Here is a 23,176-nt window from a genome sequence, read left to right as displayed (position 1 = left end):
GGGGGGGGGGGGGGGGGGGGGGGGGGGGGGGGGGGGGGGGGGGGGGGGGGATTCATTACAAAGGCAGGCATACATACATACACACACACACCGGCTGCCAGGGCTGCCACATGGGCTGGCGTCCGGGACTCCTTAAGGAGGCAGCAGCTCCCTCCCCGCTCTCTGAGATGCTCGACACCTTCCCCCTCTCCCAGCCCTGATGGGAAACAGATTCGGAGGAAAACGCCAGCAAGGCACTGGGCTGTCCAAGAAAGGGAGGGCTTTGTGCTCTATGCAAGCCAGCAACCTCACCATGCACCACACAGAGAAAAAGCCTTTTAGCATATAATTCCCATCCACAGAAGAATCTCTCTTTTATCTGCAATTAGCACATAATGTACTGGGCCTCGTTTAACACTCATTTTCACTGATTTAGGATTAAGGGGGATAAGGCAAGGGTACTTTCTGTTAATGAATCTGAGCTCTTGCTCTCATTAGCAATTTTGGTTTCCTCTTTTTCAAGCATGTTTCTGCCTTCCAGCATCTCTCTTTCTTTCCATCACTGTTTCTAGTCTTCCCACTCCACACACTCATGTTTACTTTGTTCTACCAGCCTCTCATGCCTCTATAGAAGCTGATCTCCCAGACTTCCAAGGGAGATAGGCAACCTTGCTCCCTAAAACACAACAGAACTCAGACCAGGCAGGCAATAATGTCTGGAGACTGAACCAAAAGGAACAAGAGACTGTATTCATTCATTGGCAATTACCAGCTTAACATACCAACAATATTTATTTTTCATAAATGAGAAAGAGCCCCAAGGAAATCAGTTCACAAGTTGTAAGTAAGGCCATTCCACTGCTTCAAACAGCACTGCAGAATGAAAATAACGTGGCTGGGGATATTACCTTGGATTTGCCATGCTCCTTCAGCCCCACATTCAGCCAAACCTGCAGTGAACTATTGCTAAGGACCAGCCTAGCAAGCCAAATGCTCCCCTTGAGAGAAGGCAGTGCTGTGCTATAGCTGAACTCACCTGTGCTGTCTTCCTCAACTCTGCATTACAAGGGTTATCCGTCATTCATCCAGATACCCAACTGACACAGTCCAAGCTCTCCTCCCCTACTGTTTTTTTTAAATATGCATCTTCTTCAGCATCAGTGTGTAAATACACAGCACAGATTCTGAAAACCTATCCTAGATAGCACATACTCCTAAGACAGTTTGTAATTCAAGGTCAAACAATACTAATAATGCACAGTCTTGATACCTCCTTCCCCAGGTCAGTAAATTAGCAATTTCCATGGAAGACAGATTTCCCAGAAGTCTATCAGAATATCCCAAACCTTTAGATGAGTTTATACCCTCCCCTATTTCAGCCAGCGCTCCAGCAGAATCCCATCCTTCCCAGCTCCACATGTCTCCAATCCACCAGGCTCATGCTTCAGGGTGCTTGGTCCTAGGCACACACGAACTACACACTCTTGGATACTGGTGACCCAGGCACCTTCTTGCACTGCACAGACACAGGCTCTCTGCGTGACAGCTGTGGCTCAGAGCACATTGCAATACAAGGCTGTGAGAAACGACTCTCCGAAATGTGCACACATCAGTCTGCAGCTTAGGGGTACACACCTGCACCTAACCAGGTAAGCTCTGAGCACACAGCAATACACAAATGGACCCTGACTGCAAAACACGGCTTTTCAGCATCACTCGCTAAACTAAATATAGGTCCAGAAAGCCTCAGGAGATTTCTGCAGAGCTCTTCTGTCTCAAAACAGAAAGCCTTGGTCCAGATAAAAAGGAATGTGTAATGGAAGGGACTAAAAGCAGAAGGTGGTGCTTAGGAGTCTGGGAAGATACCTTCAGAGCGGACAGAGACCTATTTTTCAGCCACTGACAAAAACATAGCAGAGGGAAAGGGTCAAAGTGGGTGTCACTTCTTGCAGCAGATCATTCTGAGTCAGACACCAGCAAAAGCATTGCCTCTTGCAGTGGGACAAGAAGGATCTCAGTAACAGCTAACGAAGAGGGATTCAACCAGGGCTAAAGAAAGCCAAGGCAGTATACACCTGGTTTAAGACCTGCAAAGCTCCAACAAGAAACAGCACTTGTGAAACCCAGATCTGGAGAAAAGTTCTTTCTGAGAGTCCTTCCCTCCACCCCCTTGGGGAATATCCCCCAAAGGTTTCCATCTCTGCAAGGCACTGCGGGGGCATTATATAATGCCTAACTCCAAAGGATTTCAGCTCCACGATGCTGCTCTCCTATTCCTCCCTTTGCCCGCTCCCTCCGGCGGCGACTTGCAGATGCCATGCCAAAAAAAAAAAAAAATTTTTGAAAATCCAAAAGCGCACAGCAGCCTTAAAAGGCGAGCACTGTCCGACGAAATCCCCTTGCGAGGCGGTGGATGCGCGATGGCCCTGGCAGCTGGGCGCGCTCCCCAGGAAACGTCAGCCTCTTTCCCCCGGGAAGACACGGGCAGTCCCACGCCTACAGCTACCTACAAGGTCTTCCCGGCCCCCGAGGTGACCAGCAGCCGGATGGAGAAACGGCTGGGAAGACGTTTACCTTCGGGTCGGCCGCTCAAAGGCGGGTTTAGTCTAACTCAGAGCAGGGGCACCCTCACGCACCGCTTCTCTCTAGAGGGCACTGCGAGGTTGCTCCGGCCAGGGGGACCGCAGGAACCCCTTCCCCGAAGCGCCCAGCCCCAGTGCCCGGCGCGGCGGGGCTCCTTCCCGCAGCGCTGCCGGCCGCTCCGCTCCTTCCCGCACCGCGCCGGGCGCCCGCTCCCCGCCCAGACAAAGCCGGGCTGGCAGCCGCCGGCAGCCCGGCCCGCTCGCCAGCCTTACCTGAGTTACCATTTTCTTTTTCTCCATAAACCAAAATGGGGGAGCCCGACCGCAGGGGGGAGGGAGGGGGGAAAAAAAAAAAACAAAGAGGAAAAAATAAAATAAAAAAAATAAAATAAAAAAGCAGCAGCCCCGTGGAGGCGGGCGGCGGGTGCCTGCGCTGCGCTGCCTCGCCGGCGCGGTGCCCCCCGAGCCCTTTTTCCTCTCTTTCTTCTCCCGTGTTCCTCCCCTTCTTCCCCCTCCCTCCCCCCGCGCCGCCCCCCCGGCTCAGCCAGATGGCTGCGGGAAGCACCGCCCCGAATGCCGAAGGTAATTAATGCGAGCCGGGACCGCCCCCGCCGCGCCCCGCCTCGCCCCGCCCGGCTGGGCTCGGCTCGGCTCGGCACGGCCACCCCCCGCCCGCCCCCCGCGGCAGCGCCCGCAGCCCCAGCCAGGCGCTCCCCTCGCCGGTCCGCCGGGACCCCACCACCACCCCGCGGGAACCACGGGGCTCGGCGGGGGCGCAAACGCGAGCTAGAAACAAAAGCGAAGGTGGCCCCGCGGAGCGCCGGTCCCGGCCGGCAGGACTGCACGGCGTACCCGCGCTCCTCCGCACCTACCATGCCTAGCGCCCAGGCCTCCACCACCTGGACCTCACCAGCCGGCAAGGAGCATCTCCCGGCTGGAGGATGCTGGCGAGATAGCTGTCAGTTTTGCACAGATCTCCCTCCTGCCACAAACGGGAGAACGCGTGGGTTACATAGCGTGTTGGATGAACCGGAAGCAGTATCCCTGCCAGGATCTGCATTTCTATCATCATAAAAACTGGAGACCGCTGGACTCCTTCCCAGCTTGCTTTTTCTCCTCCTATTTATCTTAAGCAAGCATCTGGCCCATAACACCTGAGCACGCCACGGTTGGCAGCATCTGTTCTCCCGGCGACCCCGTAAAACAGAGCGATACACTGCTACCCCATTTGCCAGACGGGATCTGAGATGCTCTGATTGATTTTTCCCAACATTGCACCCATGGAAACCCAAGAACAGGGCTGACTGCAGGTCTGCCAATCCCGCGGTTAGACAAGAAGACTGTATTGATGCTCCAGTGCTCATGATGCAGAGATAAAACCAGCTCAGGCAAGTTGTTCCTCTAATGTATCTCTTCTTGACACCTGGTACTCAAGAGACTCCCCAGGCTTTAGCAGCAGAAAAGTCAAATTATGGTGCAGTAACACCTTGCATCCCCATGTGCTCTACTTTACATGAATAGGCCCAGTTATAATTTACACACTCAAAAAAAAGACTAGTGGTTTTGCTTCATGGGCTTCTGCTACGGTCCTGCTCTCCAGGCAGCCCGTGCTGACCCACAGTGCTTTTCAGTTTCCCTATTTCATTCCCTGCAAACTGACCTCTGGCTCTCTCCCTTCCTCCTTCCCTTCCCCCTTCTCTCCTCACTGAGCAAGAGGTGAGCGGGAGCGAGTGTCACAGCCCAGTCCCCTCCTCTGTCATGAAAAGCAGGAGACCAAGACACCAGAAGCCCTTACATCCCACCAGCACATGGAGGCAGACAGCCACGGGCCAGCTGGCCAACAAGACCAAACTGTGGTTCTTCTGGGAAGAAGCCAGCCCCATGGCTACAGCCTGCAGGCCTCTGAGTCAGAGTCCACATTTTTTCTGCTTTATCTCATCACCACTGGTAACTTGTATCTTACTGTACTACATAACATTCAATATTGCAAAAACAGCGAAAGTATTGGATTTGTTTTTTCCTCCCCTATTGCAAACCTGAGATTCTGGAGCACAGTTCTAGACCAAGTATAAATTCCACTTCAGAGCAGCAAAAAACAGTGACCTCCTTAAACCTTTGACATGACAAAGCACCAGGTTTCAGCATTGTACATCCCATTCATCAGACCTCTGCAAATGACTCAGGATAATCTTTTTATTCTCTCCACTTGGTAATTTAACTGTTGTGTTTACTCAGTTTCCTCTGTGCCACCAGGTAGCAACTTCTTGTCCCAGATCTGGTGTTGTAGCACAGACCTTCAGGACAAAAGAATGACATGCTACCATCATTCCACCACTGTTAACCAGGATAGCATCATTTCCACTCCATTTTGGCCTTCACCTGAGGAACCTCTAGGAATACTTGCCATCGAAAAGTCTCCTAAGGACACAGAGGTGCCCAACCATGCACTGAACCCTCCCCTTGCATTGCCTCCCACCACCCAGTTGGTACCACTGCTTTGCTCATGTGCCAGCAGAGTGGGAATCCCCTTCAGTGTGATCTACTGCTGGTCTCCCTCTTTCATCTCCATTGTAGGCCAGAAAGCATCTCTTCCCCTGTGGCTTGGAATATATCCACCTTTGCTCCTGTTGAGCAAAAGAAAAGACCCAATTTCCAAAAGATGTGCTCAGCCAACAAGAAACATTGGCCTGCAGGAGTTCCAATTGCTGCAAAACCAGCTGAAATGAACATCTGATAGAGAGTTTCAAAAGCTTCGAAAATACCACGCAAAACACGACCAGACTTGGCAACACTTGAGATCTTTGTTGTCTTGGGTTTTACTGGAACCCACAGAGCAACACCTGATAATGAACAAAATTGACAAAATTAATTGGTGAATCTGTGCAACTCACCTTTCCGCACTGAGAGCTGGGGGTTCAGGTGTTGTCTCAGCCACGCGGAATAAATTTGGTGGGCCATCACTTAGCTTCTCCTACATGAGAATTATGGAACCACTCCTGAATTTACCATCACCATTTGCCACCCTCTGCTGAGCAAAACCAAAGACCCAAACTGGAGATCTTGGGGCTGAAAAGAACTGAGAAGTGCGAGGAGAGCTGGAGGCTGGGAGCCTGAAGAATGCACAGCTCAGAGCCAGGAGATCAACCCTTCCTACTTACTGCATTTATTCAAAAAGCAATATATTCAGAATGGCTCTAGATGCCAATACTTGTGAGTTCTTACGATTTCTTGTGCATCACAGGCACATATGTGTTGAAACTTCATTACTGTGCTGCAGAAGTAGCATTTTGAAATAATTGTGGGCAAATTTCACTATTCTGCCTCTGCAGTGCCAGGGCACAGCTGATCATCATCACCATGCCAGGCGAACCTCATTGCTCCCACCTGAACATGCCTGTGACACTTTTATATTCTCTTCTGTGTTCACACAGATGTACATGATAGTTTTTGCTTAGCTCCTATCATTCAAATTCTAATGGAAAAGAAGCTGGAGAAGGATGTTTACGCAGCAGGTGACAGGACAAGGCCACTGAAATCACACTGGTGAGAGCACAGGTGAAGAACTAACCGCTAGTTTGACAAAGTGCACACTCTTAAATGCTTGGGTTAGTTTAACACTCATAGGAATCATGGAAATGAGGAAGCCACAAATACTCTGCTTTCAGTGAGTTTCAGAGTTGTTTTCCTTTTTTTTTTTTCTTTTTTTTTTTGCTATGCTTATAATTCCCCTTTGCTGCTAAGGGTGGAAAGCAAACACAGCCTTCAATTTTAACATCCCATTACCTGCATTTCTGTGCTGGCTCAAGTTTACATGGAGCAAATCTGCCAGCTGGACCAAGGCCAGAGGGAAGAAAAAGAGTTTCAAGTGCAAAGAAGCAATTTATCAGGAACAAATCTTAACAACCAAAAGACACACTTCTGCTGGTGGATTCTATTCATGTGCGTAATAAAACCCCCCCGATACAAGGTAACCTAACAAAATACTCTTTAGTGGCTATCTGATGTATCTCAGGGTAGATAATCTTCAACTGCTAGTCTGTGTTTCACATTTTCTGGATAAACTCAGTGCCTGTGAGGACAAGGAATGCTGACACTGAATAGCCAAGGACTGCCTAGAGAACATCATCTTTCACTTGGCTCCAAAAGTATTTGAGCCTGACCCACAGCCTCTGGCTTCTCCAAGACTCCACACACTGGGCCAGCAAATCTCACGTATGCTCCAAATATAGCCCCCTCCCCCAGCGGAGGCTGCAATACAGGCTTCGCCCAGCCCTGAGCGCTGCTCGCAAACCCACCCCTTCCTATCACCCTACACATCCTCTCTGGACCTCCAAAAGCAAAAAGGTGACAAACGAGACTTTTATGGGGGTTTTCTGGGTGGTTTCTGAGGAGGGAGGAGGAGAATAGGTGAGAAGCTGCTCTGGGTGGCTCACCATCCCTGTGGGACAGGCTGCAGTCACACGCACAAGTCACATGCGCTCCGACAATGCAATAAGATATGCAACAACACAAGTTTGCAGAGCACAGCCTTGCTGTCAGCTCAACCCCTCTAGAAACAAACAAACAAACGAAAAAGGCAAAAAATGCAAACCAAAATACACAAATCTCAAACAACACAGATCTCATAGTTAAAATATCAAATGGTACCGCTCCCGTGCAGCAGTTTCAAAGCCCTCCACAGAGTCTCCAGGCTGCTGAGGCCTGGGACACACCAAGCCAACAAGCCCAGCTTGGAAGCAGTGTCCTTCTACAAAACCAGCATGTAAGCTCCAATTTTGTCCAAAGATCGTATAGGGCAAACACCAAAACTCATTAAAGTTGCCACTGTCCTTTCGCTTACCTGGACAACTGGGTATTGGTAATCCATACAATACACACCATACATAGCCAAAGATCCTCCAGCTAAAGGCCAAATGGACACAGGACTGAAAGCTTCAAATCCGAGTCTCCGTCTTTCAGCCTTGTGGGAAGGACTCTGGCAGCCCTGCGCAGTGCTTGGCTCAGGCCTCTGGGGCCACTCAGGTTGACACTAGCTCAGCTGAAAATAAAAAGGAGCTGCCTGGCTCAACACAGCTCAGCCCCTCTCTTCTGGGATCCAGCGAGGCAGCGCTCAACCATAGGCGGCACAGGCTCCTAAAATTAGAAATCCCCTACTGAAAACGGCCCTGCAAGCCTTGACTGAGGAGTGTCCTGCGATTCCCAGGCAGCAAACAGAGCAACTGCCAGGAAGAGGGGGACACAGGATCTTCGCAGCCACTGCCGCCAAGGCTGGGAGGAAGCAAACAGCACTTAGGATCTGAAAAGAGCATATGTTCTGGGCTCTAGGTGCGTCACAGGGAACACTCCCAATCCAGGACAGGGAAAAACATATGGGACTGTTCCTCCCCCACTCCCATACCCTTCTTGCTGTCCTCGGCAGGGACAGGTGCTGGGATTAGCATAGTAAAACCCTTTGGTGTCAGGGAGGGAGGGAGAGGGGAGAAGCCACATTGAGATCTCGAACTGAAGGGATCTCTTTCACAAGGGAGCATGTGCCTGTATCATTTAACGTTTTTCCCTCTCTCCCCACTTGAGGCAAGCAGGGACAGCTGCCGGAACTGGGGCTGGCGGGGGGAGCCGGGCCCTGGAATGGCCCCCACCACCCCAGCCTTGGGCCAATGGGTTGCCCCCTCAGCTGTTCCAGTCAAACTGGGGGCGGCAGGGGGAGGATTAACTCTGCCATGGGGGACGGTGAGCAGTGGGGAGAAGGGGGCAAGGCTGGGCCGGGCCAGTTGTTGTGCCCGTTTTAGCAAGCCCGTCCTCCTCATTCCCAGGGAGGAATCTGCTCCCTGACCGACGGGGACAGATGGGGAGCTGCCTGGCCAGCAGGCTCACCCCACCAGCCCCACATGCCAGCTACGTTACCAGACACCCGAGAGCCCGCTGCTGATTCTTTAAAGATACACCATGACCAGGGGGTGCCAAGTGGCCCTGACCTCCCATAGCAAATTGCACAAGGTTGCACCCATCCCTGCACAAAACCACTGGCCCAAACCCGGGGTCCTAAAGAGTTAGCAGCCCAAACCCACAAAAGATTCCCACCTTCCTCCAACAGACAGCAGGGATAAAACCTCTCCCTCCGAGGTTTCAACAATAAGCATGTTACAGGGATCAATTCCAAGAAGGGCTAGCCAAATTTCCCCTCCACACACCATTTTAAATGCATAAAGTCAGGGGTTTTTTTGCATTTCTAATCTTTACCTTTTCTGTAGTCCTGCTGTGCACCACTAGACAGCTACCTCAGCTTACCTCTGGGGCAGCTGCCTTTCCATCATACTGTTAATTTCCTCCCCCTCAGAAAGAGTTAAACTTAAGATTTACTTTTCTTCAAGAGGTTAAATATGTGGATCATTATCTAGCACAATTGGCATGTGTGGATCTTTGTAATTTAGGTAAGGGATGTCTAATCCACAGCCCTCTGACCCACACAGCCCAGCAGGACAACTCTTGGCTTGTCCCCTGCTCCCACTGTCCTTTCTTTCTCAGACGCCTCAGAAAAGGACAGCTATGAGCTGGGTGAGTGGTTACAGCAGCTGTCGCCCACTCTCATCATCTTTCTTAGGGCAACAGGGCCACTTCTTCCTTACAACAGGAGCATGACCGATTTGGGGAGTACAAAGCATGACATTTTCTACATCTAAAAAAAAAAAAGTAAAAAAAGGTTTCTATAGCCATTGTTTCTGTGTGAAGATTTGCACAGAGAAAGAAATTAATTGCCCATAAATGGGAAAGCAGCTATGCTTCTAGATCTCTTCACTGGGAAAAAAGGATGAGGCTCCCACAACGAACTTCCATCTCATTCTGCTTTTGGCCAATTTGTTTTGCCCCAGACACAAACCAGCTTCCTGAAGCTCACATTATGCCTCTTTCTCCTCACCTTCAGAGGGCTGTTTGGCTCCCTCTGAGCACTCCCCCCACATGCCCTGCTTCGGGGCACAGATAGCATCTGGTTTCCTCTGAACCACCAATACTTCTTTATTTCCTTCTCCTTTCTGTAACTACATGCTCAAAAGGTGCCTACCCTTCATTCTTTTGCATAGCTCATTACTATGCACTCAAGCAATTTAGTATCTCCAATAAAATCTTTTTATGAAAAGGCATTAATTTATACAAACCCAGAACCTTTTCCAGTAGCCTGTTTTTTGCTACTTCATATTACTGCCCCAGGTTTTAAAACTAAATCCCTAACTAAGTTAAAAACCTTACATTTATTTCACAATCCAGTTCTTGTCATTTCCAACCAGGCCTCGGGGGAATAAAATGTTTCCAAATCCTAGTGCAGATATCTTCCTATCTATAAATAACCATCAAATGGGCAAAACAAAACAAGCATCACCTAAGCTCCTCTGCTGTTTTAACTACAGATCCAGATAGAACTGCTATGCTTTAAAGTTTTTGATGTAGCCTTAAATACTCTGCCTAACCAGCATTAAGATACTCAGGTGACATTTTGGTAACAAAGTATCACACCTCCTGTGTCCCACAGACAACTAAATGACAAAAACTAGTTTTAAACTCACATGTGCCAAGATGGATAGAACAGGACTTTACTGGCCAGCAGTAAACTACTGAATTTTCTGCAAGGCTGGCCACAAGGACTGGTTTACTACTGCACACTGACTTGCAACAAATATTAGTCAAATATAAGATGGCACTGCACTCCATAATTCTATTTTGAGATAATGGTCCAACTACATTACCATACAACCTGCTATGCTCATGCATTTCCAGTAACACAAGTTAGGTAACTAAGAAAATCATAGCCTTGTTCCTGCAGATGCTTACATGTATGAATAATTTTAAAATTACAGAAATATGAAGACTGAAAAAGATCTCCTGACACACAGAATCAGATCAGCTGCTATCACACAACATCCTCTTAAGTTTCATAAAATGTATCACACTGTATCTTAGAACTGGGTTTTGCAGCTACACTACACCAGCAAAAAGGCTGCTCTAGAACATCTGGGATCATCTGTGTTCTTCTCCAGCTTAATGCTATTCCTGAGCAATTTCTGTTTATTCTCTGTTCTTGTGCCAGTACTGTCCTCTAGCTTAGCTGTATTTTCTCCTTCCCTTACAATTAACCTTCCTCGTGTATCCCCTCTCTAACTGTCCAAACAAGCAGCTGTTCCAGTCCTCTGTCACATGATAGGCTTGCTATTCCCCGACCTCCAGAAGCACTTTCTTGCACCTGATCTAGCCTGCACTCCTTTTTCTTTTTTAAAGACATCACCCAGATCAACATTATCTCTGTTTCACAATTTCAGCGCTAAATGGCATCTTCTCTAGTCTCATTAGTGCTCTGCAGCACCACATCAGATGGTGCAGAACCTGTCTACAGTGAGACATCATCCCATTAAGAAAAATGCACATTACCAAGTTAAGAAAATTGGTTATCTTAAAAACAGATAGGCTGATAAGGCACACCCTGATTTTGATGGATTTGTGTTGCCTTTTATTGCATTTTTCATTTGTGTCCAAGCCTTTAATTAATATTGTTGTGTCAACGTGCAGCTAAGTTTGGGCCAACAGGTCTGTATTTACTCAGATCATCTCCTACCAGCAGCAGGTCTATTACACTTTCTGTTCTCCATACGTACAACAGCTCTGCTATTTGATAGTTTAAAACTTGTATCAGAACTGCAACTGCATTAACCAGTTATTTCACTTCTGGGAATGGGCATCCTGCTTCCCCGGGCAACCCTGCTCTCCAGCCCAGCCTATGTGCACTAACTAAGGTCTTTGAACGTCCAGCACAGTTGTTTCTATGGTAGGTTCACACCCATTACCCATCTTGCCCTTGCTCCCATGACCAACTCTACTTACAACAACAAAGATTTGTTCCATTCTGTGACCACAAGAGCATCCTCATTAACTACCCTATCCTCAACACTAAGTGGCCCCACATCTTCCCTTCTCTCGAACTGTATTTTGAGAAACTGTCACCCATTTCCTTAGCAACATTTACAAGGTTTAATTCAGCCTGATTTTTGGCAGTTCTCATTTTATCCCTACTGACTTTAAAGGCACAGCAATCTCCGCTGATAAATTCTCTTTTGTAAATTTTTTTTTCACCTAATAGCATTTATAAGGTTAGGCCGAAGTTTCTTCTTAGAAGGTTTTCCCCCTTTACATATACCATCAATAATTTGTATCCAAAGTGCCTCTAAAAACAAACAAACAAAAAAAGCCCAACCAAACAATAAAAACCCCACCAAACCCAAACCGCACAATTCCAATTCTACATTCAAGGCTGTTTTCAATCCACCTCACTGACTTCATTAAACATATTGCTTCATGTATTAAAGCTTGTATCATGATCACCCCATCCAAAGGTGGGGAGGTGGAGGCTTCTAAACAGCTTGTTTTCCTGTAATAGTCATAGCACTGATAATTCACTCACCGTGTCAACAACAGGTGATGATGTTACGGTGACAAAATTCTTTTGACCTGATGATTATTAGCAGCATTTGTTCTCCAAGCTATATCTGAGAAATTTAAGTTTCTCAGACTAATATTTATCTCTCTAATGGTACTGGGAATAATATCATTTCCGAGCCTCAAGTTTGTATCCGAGTCCAATCCTATGAGGGATTACAGCAGACTCACAGTACTCCCCCAGGACCTCTTTTACCATTCTTCCCCACAGCAATTTGACCAGAAACAGATCCTGCATTATCAGTATTAACTCTGCTTTCTTCTTTACAGTCTACTGCATACAATGCAGCCTATCACCTTTTACATCTACCCTATCTGAATCACACATAATCTTGAATGCATGTTAAAGCCATGATTACTATTCTTGCAGATTGATATTATCCCTATAATATCCAGTTTCATGTTCTGCACCAGTAGCTCTGATTCCTCTATTTGTTATTTCTAATGCCAGGAGCCTGAAAAAAAACCCAACCCTGATATGTTTGTGCATTTATTGATCACACAGCTCCCAGCTACCTCAACTAAGAGTATCACCCATCTAGTTACTGCTGAATTCTATTATTCTTTTCATAACATTGGATTTTATTTTTTCTATCTCCTACCTACCCATTGCTTTTTCTAGAGATATTGTTTTACATGCTACTGTAGCAGCATTTACCTAATTTTCCTTTTTCCATGTACTAAGCAAGGTATGGAGATTACACAAGTTCTTCCAAATGTTCCCAAAACCCAGTATTTTCCTTCACATACACTGCTCTCTTTGATGTCTGCAGACTGAGGAACATTTTTGGAAAATGCAAGACCACAGCCCTGGGCTTTGCTTTGCCTGCTTTGTTCAGACTGCTTATAACAAGCATGCTAAGTCACAATTACAAGTACAACTATAAGAACATAATATAGCCATAATCTCCCGATGCTTGAAGTGCAGCCATAGTAGTTCCAGACATTTGACAAATACATTTTTTTTAAAATTGATAAAAACTGGTACTGTGAGGACAGAGCAATACAGAATGGAGTCTGAGCTATTTCCATTCTACATAGTCATTACACCACATTGATCTTTACTAAGGAACTACACCAACAGTTTCATTTTACAAACTAAATTTATAAATCTTTTGTATAATTCTCTGTTCTCCAGACAAATTAATCCAAGCCTTATCTAGTTACGCCCACTAAAGAGCTCTTACCTCCGCTGATTCTAACTCTTCATCGCTAGAAGCCTGGCTGATGCTCTTCCTCTCACTCACCAAAAATGGCATCTTTAACAATTAGCCAATCACTACATCTGCTAAACTGGGTCATCAGGGATCTGATGAGCAGCTTACAATATGTCTCTGCTTTTTAAAGACTGATGTAAACGTAGGAAACATGCCAGCAAGGATGCATTTTCTGGCTGGGTATGTACTGATTTCCATAGCAGCTAAACAGATCAAGCAGCTCAGCCAGTTCATACCAGTGTTAGACAAACAGCACTCGATACCAAGATTACATCTATAGAGCTGCAAGAGATTCTCATTTTGCACCAAGGCAAGTCCCATGTCCTGAGCACAAAGATGGCTTTCGCTCACTCCAGGTAAGAATTTATACTGGAAAGTCATCATTCCTCTCTAGGGCTACATTTTCTGGGCTTTATTGTTTGAATGGTTTGAACAGGTATAATGTTTTTAAAAAAAATGGATGATTTTTTTTTCTTCCTAGATCTAATATCACCAACAACTAGAAAAATTACTTATGGTCTAGTTGTTATTCTTACCCTGGAATCATTAGGGATTCAAGCGGGGAGGCCATAAATGTAGGCGGAGCATACACAGGAAAGCTCAATATTCCCAAATGGCAAGTAGAAGCAAAGATGACAATACACAGGTAACTGCAGAAACTGATTTTTTCTCACGTTTCAGAAACCTGTCAGTTTTACATAGTTGTCCTGATCTCAAGAGCAAGAAGATCTGGTGGTGGATTAGTTATGCAGGTGAGTAACTCAGCACCAAGCCAGTGCGTTCCCTGAAAGTGAAACACGTTAAGCAGGCAAATGCTGCAGATCAGGAATGAGATGCATTAAGTAGAAATGAAACCAGCAGTTCTGGGCAATGTGGAGTAGCAGTAAACTAGAGTGTGTTGGATTAGCATAAGGACATCACAGGAAAGAATTTAAATGCGTTGGTAAAGCCATAGGAGCCACTACTTGCCTGAACCCTGTCTAATTAGTTAGTGCTACTGATGCCTCGTGTTCATTAGGATTAATAGGCCTAAAACACATTAGCACAAATGAAATTACCAAGAATATACTTTGAATCCAAGGAAACTAAAAGCCCCCTGGCAAATGGCCCAAGAAGCCCAAAGTTAGAGAAGGCAGCAAATACCAGGTTATGTGTAGCAGAGAAGACAGCCCCATCATACTTGCTGTTTCTGCCAGAAAATACCACAGGCAGACAAGGACCTTCAATCATTACATATCCAGTTTTAATGGATAAAATTCACAATTTCAAAAAAAAAGTTGAGAGATAAAAATACCACAGACAATATTTAATAAAATCAAAGTTCTAAAATAGCTCCTGGTCATGTCTTTTCCCCTCAAAGTGCTGGAGATCTCCCCTTTAAATCTTTTGCTACAACACATTCCCCTCTTGCAAGGCAATTTACCTATGAGGGATACAGTTTGTTTGCATCTGCCTCTACCACTCTAAACACTTTCTAACTAAGCTCTGTAGTCCTGAAACCCATTTAAAGTGGCTTAATAGCTAGGCACCATGCATGCTCTAAACTATGGACATAGGATACCTGCATTCTGTTACCGCCCTTAGCTCTTCACTGCATCATCTACACATAGCTGTTAAATATTAATGGTTTGTCTAGACTGGAAAACTAGCACAGTTTTAAAAAACAATTACAAATACATAGCATAAGAGAACAGCTTCGAATTTAAAAAAAATTACTTCTTTACTACTGCTTATTTTCAAAGCCTCAACAAACTCTGCTTTAGGGAAGGACATGGAAAAAGGAGGCAGAACAAGAATATGATGTTGGTCTGCTAAAGCAGCATATTGCAAGACCTTTGTTTGCTGGACAACTGGCTTTTGTTTTGTTCTGTTGAGCTTTCTTACAGCCATCCAGTAGAACAGTAATATTAGCAAACTCAAGAAACCTATATACCAAACAGGACTGATGAAATGGCAAGCCTGGATCTTCCTCAACCAGAAACCAAGCTCTCCGAATACGCGACCTACAAAGTCATGGCTGTCAAGAGACAAAGGCTCTCGATCCTGAAGTTAGGTTTCTGTAGGCAGAGTCTTTCTTAAGTTGGAAGTACAGATCCTGCCCACACAATTTCAGCTGCTGGACAAGGACCCAGAGTCAATTCAGGCAAAACTCAGATTGCCCAAAGTCTATCTGAAATTATTACAAAGGAAAACGTAAGGCAGTGATGAACACTCATCTCAAGTTTGAAAAATTCTCTGTCAAAAGACTGCACTCCCAAAACTGAGGTTTTATGCATGATGCTAACGAGCTGGCTCCCAGGAAGGCAGCTTTAACAGAACAATAACTCACAAGAATATATTCATGATTAAGTTGCAAAATAAACCTGCCAGCAGTCTGGATATACCAGCAGCAGATAGAAGACACAACTTTAGCTTTCCTTTCTACCCCAACCCAGTGTTTTACATGCATTACAAAACAGGTTTTAATTACACTATCTTGAGACAACTCCAGAACATCTGAGTACAACATGCGACAAGTCCAAAAGGAGCTTCTAAATTCAGACAGGCTCCATCGTCTTAGTTATCTTCAGAGGCACAATATAAAAGGGGGAAAAGAAAGTATACACAGCTTTTCCAGAAAAAAATTATCTGTATGTTGGGCCTGGGCCTCCTTTCAAGGAGAACTCTAAATGTTTGGCATTGCTTCAGGAAGCAAATAAGTGTATTTTTGGGCTAAGCCACTTGGCAATGAAGGTCATCGTATCATAGCTTTCTTTTGGGACCACTTGTATATGCACTGATCTTGGTAATGCTACATCTCCATCAAAATGCTTTTTGCCTGTTACAAGAGAAACAAAAAGGTGCCCAGATGCAGAATTTCAACATCAAAGAAAAGAAGAAGTTTTCTCTTCGTAGTTTAGACATTACATGAGAGCCACACTGCCTTTCTATATTCCTTTGGGAGCAGTGGACAAAGAGGAAACAAAAGAACAGACAGTTTTCCTTCACTTCAGAGGCTGCTCCAGAACCTCAGTCAGAGAAAAGCTTTGCCCATTCTATCTCTCATAGTCCCACTTGGTTTTTCACTTAACAAGAAGCAGCAGTTCAATTAGCTGATCCTTAAGGGGACAATGGGGAGATCCAAAAAAGAAAGACTTGACTCTTCTAGAAATAGAGCAGCTTAAGCCTGAGCATTTCTTCAGATCTACACTAAGCCTACAAAAATTAAGGTTAATTCCTTAATTAAAGAACCACCTTCCTAAGAATAAATACTATTAAAAGTCACCAGATGGTAGTATCAGAGATACTCTCACCAAGTATTTTTAACTGAATGAATCACAAACTAGGGCTGGTCTGCACTGGCGAATTCCCCCATAACGCAAGCACAGTTCTGCCATTACCTCAGTCCTAGCAGTGAGTGGCCGCATGGGGCCGTAGGTAATGCCACTTGCATTCCCAGTCTCTCCCAGCAAATGCTCGTGGGATAAACCACTTTCACCAAGGATTTGAGCTAACACGTTTTACCCCGCCCTTGCCTGGGGTGAAGGGAGCACATGATCAACTATCACAGAGCATTTCAGTATGTGGCCCTGTCTTACTCATCCAGCTGAGCGCTTGCTTCCTAACGGAGACGGGTTTGCTATGGATTTTCCTCCCCACCTCACCTCTCAGCTTATCAAATTGCTTCCACGTGACAGACTAAAATAGAATAAAGTACTTGTTCCAAGTTAAAGGATGTCCACACAATAAATTATGCTGGTATCAGCTTAAATTTATCCCTTCCATAGAGCGGAATGGCTTCCCAGCCTCACAAACAAAAGTAGAATTTGGGGGAAAGGTTTTCTCAGACAGCATTCTGTTCTTCTGACACAGGAGCAAAAGCATTCCCTGCTCAACTTGGTTCAACCAGAACAGCAGAGCAGCTGCCCACACACTGTAAGCAAGAGGCAAAACATGTCAAAAGTATTAAACCAAACTCTTATTGGAATGAAAGTAAGACAGAAATAAACAAGCAGCACAGTCTACACGTGATAGCTGGGTCCGAGACTTCATTACTGGCAGGAACTGAGGAATTGGAGAACATCACGCAGACAGGACCTTTAGCTGCCACAACAGCAGGTCACCAAATAAATCTCAGGAAGTCATTTGGAAACACTTACAGCACAGCAATATTCAGAATATGACACTTTCAGTGTAAATCTGCAATGACAATTTCATGATAGAATTACACATCTGTCCATTAATTTCTGTAGGCCTCAATTCAAAATCTCACTTGCCTACTAAGCTTCAGATGATGAATCCTGCTTTTTCCCCATTCCCATTTAAGAAAACTTCAAAAATCCCAAACTCAGGCATCCCTAAAGAGATTCAAGAGCAAAATACCAGAAGCGCTGCAGTTAAGAATTTGGTGCATTTGCTGAGTGCACAGAAAGGATCCAGAAATAGCATGCAAAGCCGAGGTTTGGCAAAAACGAAGCAATTTACCCTGAAAGAGGAAAGTCAAGACACTAAATGAATGGTGACAGCAGTAAGTCATGCTTTAATGTAGGAGTGACCCCAGGGACTACTCTTCTTGGGGCAGAGGTGCTAGTTATTATTGTGTTCCTTCTCTAGTGGTTTTAGTGGAGAAGTATAAGGCTGTGGTGGAGAACAGAAGAGGTATGTTGAGGCCACACCAGCTCAGAGGCAAGAAGTCGTCTTCACATCACTTTCTGCCTGAGACTAAGACAAAAATAGTAAAGGGCAGCAAACACCTAAATTTATTTTTATTATTTTTTTTGTGGAGTTTTTGAAACCTGTATATTTCTCAGAAAGCAGGAGAGATCAAAATTCTGAAAATCTTTTTATCCTCACAGAGTCCCAAGAGATGGGCACAGAGGTCTGCTACAGGCACATAAGCTAACTGCTACCCACACTTCTCCCATGAGCCAAAAGAACAGAATAAAGGCTGACACAGCTCGGTCCAAAGTCCTTTCCTGCAGGCTAGCTTCAACTCCCAGCAAGTTCTAAAACAAGCCACAGTAGTTGAAATCCCTGGACAACAAACACCGAGGGCTTTCTCTGGTTGCACCATCTGCACAATCAAGATACCTGCTCTTTTCAGCAGTTTTCTGTGACCTTTACAAAAAAAATTCACTCATGTTTATTTGCCCCAATTTACCACACTATCTGCATTCTCTGTCCCAAAACCAGGATGCCATAAAGATGGTTTCCTGGCTCCCATGAAAACTCATATCTCTGCTTTCTGTCACTATCAAGAAATCTCTACCAAAGCAGTTGGCTCATGTTCTATGCACATTTCTCCAGTTACTCTGCAGTGGAGCTACTCTCACTTCATGGTAACAGGCCTACTAAGGCAAAAATTCACTGCAACCCCTCCAAATTATCAGCTTGGATATCAGCAGCACTCAAACTTCAGCCTCTATGGCTTTATGGGTCTCTTAGCATGAATTTAAAAGAACCACTTATCTCAGGCTAGAGATTGGTGTGCAGGCCAGAGTTAAAGTAGGGCAATACTTAAGCTGCATCTCAAGCTCACATTGTAATGAAGCAAAAGCTGCAACTTCAAGCTCTGAAGGGGCACAGCAGGCACACCTCCTGAAACTGCTCTGAATTAGATAGCTTCTGAGAAACTTGCGCAAACCTTAAAAATGCAATACAGCTCGACAGGCAGATCAAGCTGCAGCACCCTCTTTCACATACACTACTGGGTCCTCAGCACAGTGCTAGGAATGGGACTATTCTTCAGTAGAGGAATGTGGTAGATATGCAAACACCGTAGGAAGCAAACTTCAGAATGGCAGATTGCCAAAGGCACCTCTGGGCAAAATGAAGAAAAACCATCATTGCCACCCGACTGTCCCAGATTGTCTGCAATAGAACAGGAAAATATATAACCCCCACCAAGGTAAAAACAAAGAAAATGACAGTTACTTCTAAAAAGAAAAAACAACATGTTTACTGCACGTTCTCTTCCTGACTTACCCTCTTTACAATTACGGAACAGATCTAATAACAGCCCCCAAAAATCCAGCTGTCACATTTTGATAATTCAGTGATTGCCCACATAGATCTAATTACCTCAGCAAAGTCCACATGCCTAAAACCTCATGTGGGCATGGCCACTCCTCAGCCTTGCCCTGACAGAGGTCTGGAGAGTGGAAGCAAGAGCAATGCTAGGATGATCAAATGTTTTTTGGAGTCACCATGGTCCAAGTACAGAGAAAAGAAGAAGGGAAACAGCTGCTCTAGAGCTAGAGACAACAGAAAACCTAGAAAAATAATTAAACAAACTAATGAGCCATAGTTGGCAAAGGAACAATAGGTCAAGGAAGATACAATTCCTCAGTGGGGGGAGAGGTGAAGAAGGGGAGAAGCTCTCCCATGTTGGGACAGAGAGGAACCAAGCTAGCAGCTCCACAGCAGAGCTGTGGCAAGGAGGGTAGAGAAAAAAGGACATATCAAAACAAGAGGTGATTAATTCTTAAGTTTCAGGGCTGGAAAAAGCAGTAGAAGACGAATAAAAGGGAATGTCTTTGGTGGATCCAAACAAGAGACAGGGGTGGGATGTCAATGCCACAGGGCTTGTTTTGTTATTGGGTTTGTTTGTTTTAAAAGGAAGCTAATAGAAAAACACCAGTGGCTTAAAATGCTCCAAGCATACAGCCTGCCACTCCTCCGAGGTTATGACAAAAATTCCCACCCCATAATGAGAAGGGCTTCTTGGGATCCAGCAGCCCTCATCCCCAGCTGGGGGGCGGAGGGGGTTCCCGTATCAGCGACTCGGCAGCACGGAGCTCCCCGCGCTGGCACCGGCCGCCTGCCCAATTCAGACCTGTAATCTCCCTCGACTTTGATTTAATGCAGCAATTACTGGTAATGTGGTTTGAAGGAGATAAATGCCCAGTACAGGGCTGGCTGGCACTGACGCTCATTTCGCTCATGATGCGAGAACAGTTTTAATTAAAATCCCCTTTATGATAAAGGAGCTGCTTGACTGGATGTTTCTGTGCAGCCCTGATACGGAGCCTCCTCCAAAGCGGATTAGAAATCAAAGTTTCCCCCTTCTCGCTACTGGCAACACACAAAAATAGGGAACAGTCACTGTGTCACCCCTCTACAATTTCCTTAACCCTAGAACTGCTAGGAAAATGCCCACGTTTCCTTAAAAGCAATTGCTACTTCTTGTCATGGCTCTAAGTGTTTTCCAAAAACTAAGCACAAGGGTTGCTTTAATGGGAATAAATGCATCCATGGAGCTCATCCTCTGTGATCCAAACTCGGTTTCCTCTCTATCTGGTTTAAAAGGGAGTCAGCTTCTATGGCAGACCCACACCTACAGCCTGCATTCTGGCAAGGAGAGAAATCAGACCCATGGTGCTCTGGCAAGGTGGTAGGAAGTCAGGATTTGGCTGAAAGGCTGGAAAAGCAGAAGCCTCTGCTGGGTGAGGCAGAGCAGCATGGATAGGGGAAAGGGAAGGCGCAGCACTGCAAGATAAAGGCACAGAATTTGGCAGAGCGGTCAGGATCCCAGCACAGACATGTTCCAGAAATGGTCTGTCAGCTCTTGATCAAGTTACAGCAAAAGTAGGTGCAATTTTTGGTTGGTTTTCTTCTTTACAGTATAGGAAATACCAGAGATGAATACATTAAGCACAGCTAGTTTCTATTATTGCAAGTGCCAGGAGCAGATTGTCACAGTGAGAAATTGGCCTTGTGCATTACACAGAAAAGGCAGTGCTGGGTTTGGAGGCCTGCAGACAGTGCAATGTGAAGATAAAGAGCCTCAAGTCTGAATGCACATTATTCCTCTCCTCAAGCCACCGAACACAAGTAAACATAAAAAGGCTGATTTAAGCAGCTGAATTTCTCTGTGACCTTCAGAATATATCTGTGAGCCATGGGACTACCTAAGCCTTGACCCGGGTCCGAGCCTTTTCAGAGTGTTTGCCTCATCACCCGAGCAGTGCTCCATGTTCCTTGACATTGTCTTCAACTCCAAAGCCCTCAATGCCAGTCACTGGGATTCTGTTCCAAAAAACCTTTATCTTTAAAATAAGAAAGTAATTTCAAAGTGGCTCTCATGTTCTGTGATTCCCCAACCCCTTCACACAGTACAATATCAAACCACAATGAAAAAAAAAAGAAAAATCCTGACAGAATCAGGAGGGATTCAGCACAACAGCGTAACTAGCTGAGTCCTCAGGAGTCTGCAGAAGCAGCCCACTGGACCACCAAACACACTGCTATGAATAGTGAAACCAGCCTTCAGGAGCACCTTGCTCCTCAACAGGATGAACAAAGGGTAAAAACACCAGGTCAGAGATAGCAACGTGAAGATTTAATGTGGTTTTGCTGGTCCACAAGGGGAAAAAATGAAACCAAAAAAGGCCTGGTATAATTAACAAGATTAAAGGGGGATTTAGGATCAGGACAGAAAAGCAACGGGTCAGATTGATCCTTACAGGATTAAAGCTGGAATCCTACTAAGAGTCCAGTGGTTGAGAGATCAACGCAATGTAATGGGATTAAATCAACATCAGCTTTTGTTTTTACACAGCTGAACCTCCAGCGCCTGTGTTTTTACTGCTCCAGATAAGCAGCAGAAAAGTTGACAGGTACCCACATTGAACCTGTGCACAGGCTGGCCAAGCACGTCCCCTTCAGCCCTCTTAGGCAGAAGAGCAATAGGTTAATGCCACTTTCAGAGACGAAGGACAGAAAAATTGTGCTTTATTACAAATTGTCCAAACAATTGTCCAAAAAAGCTGAGGATTTACCAAAGTCCATGTTCTGGCCAGCTCTAAATTAACTGTTTCCAAGTGTGATGGGATCACCTCAGGAATGATGGATAGGAAAGCCAGGAGGACAGTCCCAGCTGCAATCAGACATGCTGCCGACGGGCAATTGGATTTTGATAGTCTCTTGCCGGCAAGGAACAAAGGATGCAGTATACTCAGTGGAACATATCAGCAAATACATTTAAGGCAAATTGTCGCATGACCCTGTTGCACAACAATATCCAAGAATTACAAAAGTGAGAAAAGCCTCTTTCAGCATGTATCATTTGCATTACAGCTGGTGCAACACATGCAGGCCAGCTGCACCTCTGTCCCCCTGCCCCGAAATTTCCAAAGCTTGTCAGTAATTTGAGTTGGTAGCAAGGGGGAGGGAAAGAGGGAAACAGGACAAGGCTAGATATTCTTTCTAGATACATAAGCTATTTTTAAAGTTTTTAATTCTTGTAGGAGAGAAAATCATGCATGTTTAAATGAGAGGGTATCTATCACCACCACACTTGGCTGAAGAGGGAAGGGGTGTTTATTGCACACCTGTTCGCAACAGCTAAACAGCTGCATTGGAGAGCAACATTCCTCATGCAAGGAAAAAGCATTAAAGCATCTCATATTTCTACAGCACTTCTCAGTCCAAAAGGTGTTTAAAATCAGCAGTTACACATACACCATACACACTCCGACAAAGTTTTTTCTGCAGAGAAAAAATTTCCCCAACACTAACATTTTAAAATACCAATACCGCCCATTTCTTAAAAGATGTTGCAGTCAGTAGCTTCATGTATGTTGAATGGGCTTCTCCTTTCAGTTATCTGGACCAAAAAAAGTAATTGCCATTCACTGTTCCTCCTCACTCAAGCAGCAGCTAAAATCACAATGTAATAAATTTGGCGGGTGGAGGGGGGGAGAGAAGCTGCAACTACTTCTGGATCCAACAGGACTCGGAGCAAAGCTCCTCTGCAATGCTACTGAGATGGTCCTCATAGGGCTACACACCTCACTTGTGCTGCACCAAATAGGCTTTGCCACCTTCCTGAGGGATGCTTTGTCTTTACTCATAAGGGTTCTCCATCCAAAAGATGCAAGCAGACATCACCATCGTGACTGAGAGTGGGATGAAAAAGGAGGCTATTACAACAGAAAT

The 23,176-nt window shown here is 45.4% G+C and overlaps 1 protein-coding gene across 9 annotated transcripts in view; it reads right to left on the bottom strand.

The window, feature by feature from the left end:
- The window catches only part of RBFOX2 (RNA binding protein, fox-1 homolog 2), a 173,671-nt gene that overhangs the window by 85,178 nt on the left and 65,317 nt on the right, over nt 1–23,176 (bottom strand). Inside the window, exon 1 of one of the 9 annotated variants that reach the window (XM_017823356.1) lies at nt 7,402–7,936. The exons of 7 other annotated variants lie outside the window; for them this stretch is intronic. In XM_017823356.1, coding sequence (XP_017678845.1) covers nt 7,402–7,446 — 45 coding nt within the window. In that variant the 5' untranslated portion in view covers nt 7,447–7,936. Of the gene's footprint in view, nt 1–7,401; nt 7,937–23,176 lie in introns of those variants that run through there. One more of the 9 variants, XM_017823357.1, reaches the window with a different exon arrangement.

Source organism: Lepidothrix coronata, unplaced genomic scaffold, assembly GCF_001604755.1.
Source record: "Lepidothrix coronata isolate B3197 unplaced genomic scaffold, Lepidothrix_coronata-1.0 Scaffold102, whole genome shotgun sequence".
In the NCBI taxonomy this organism is placed as follows: Eukaryota; Metazoa; Chordata; class Aves; order Passeriformes; family Pipridae; genus Lepidothrix; species Lepidothrix coronata.
This window is presented reverse-complemented; position numbering and strand designations above follow the sequence as displayed.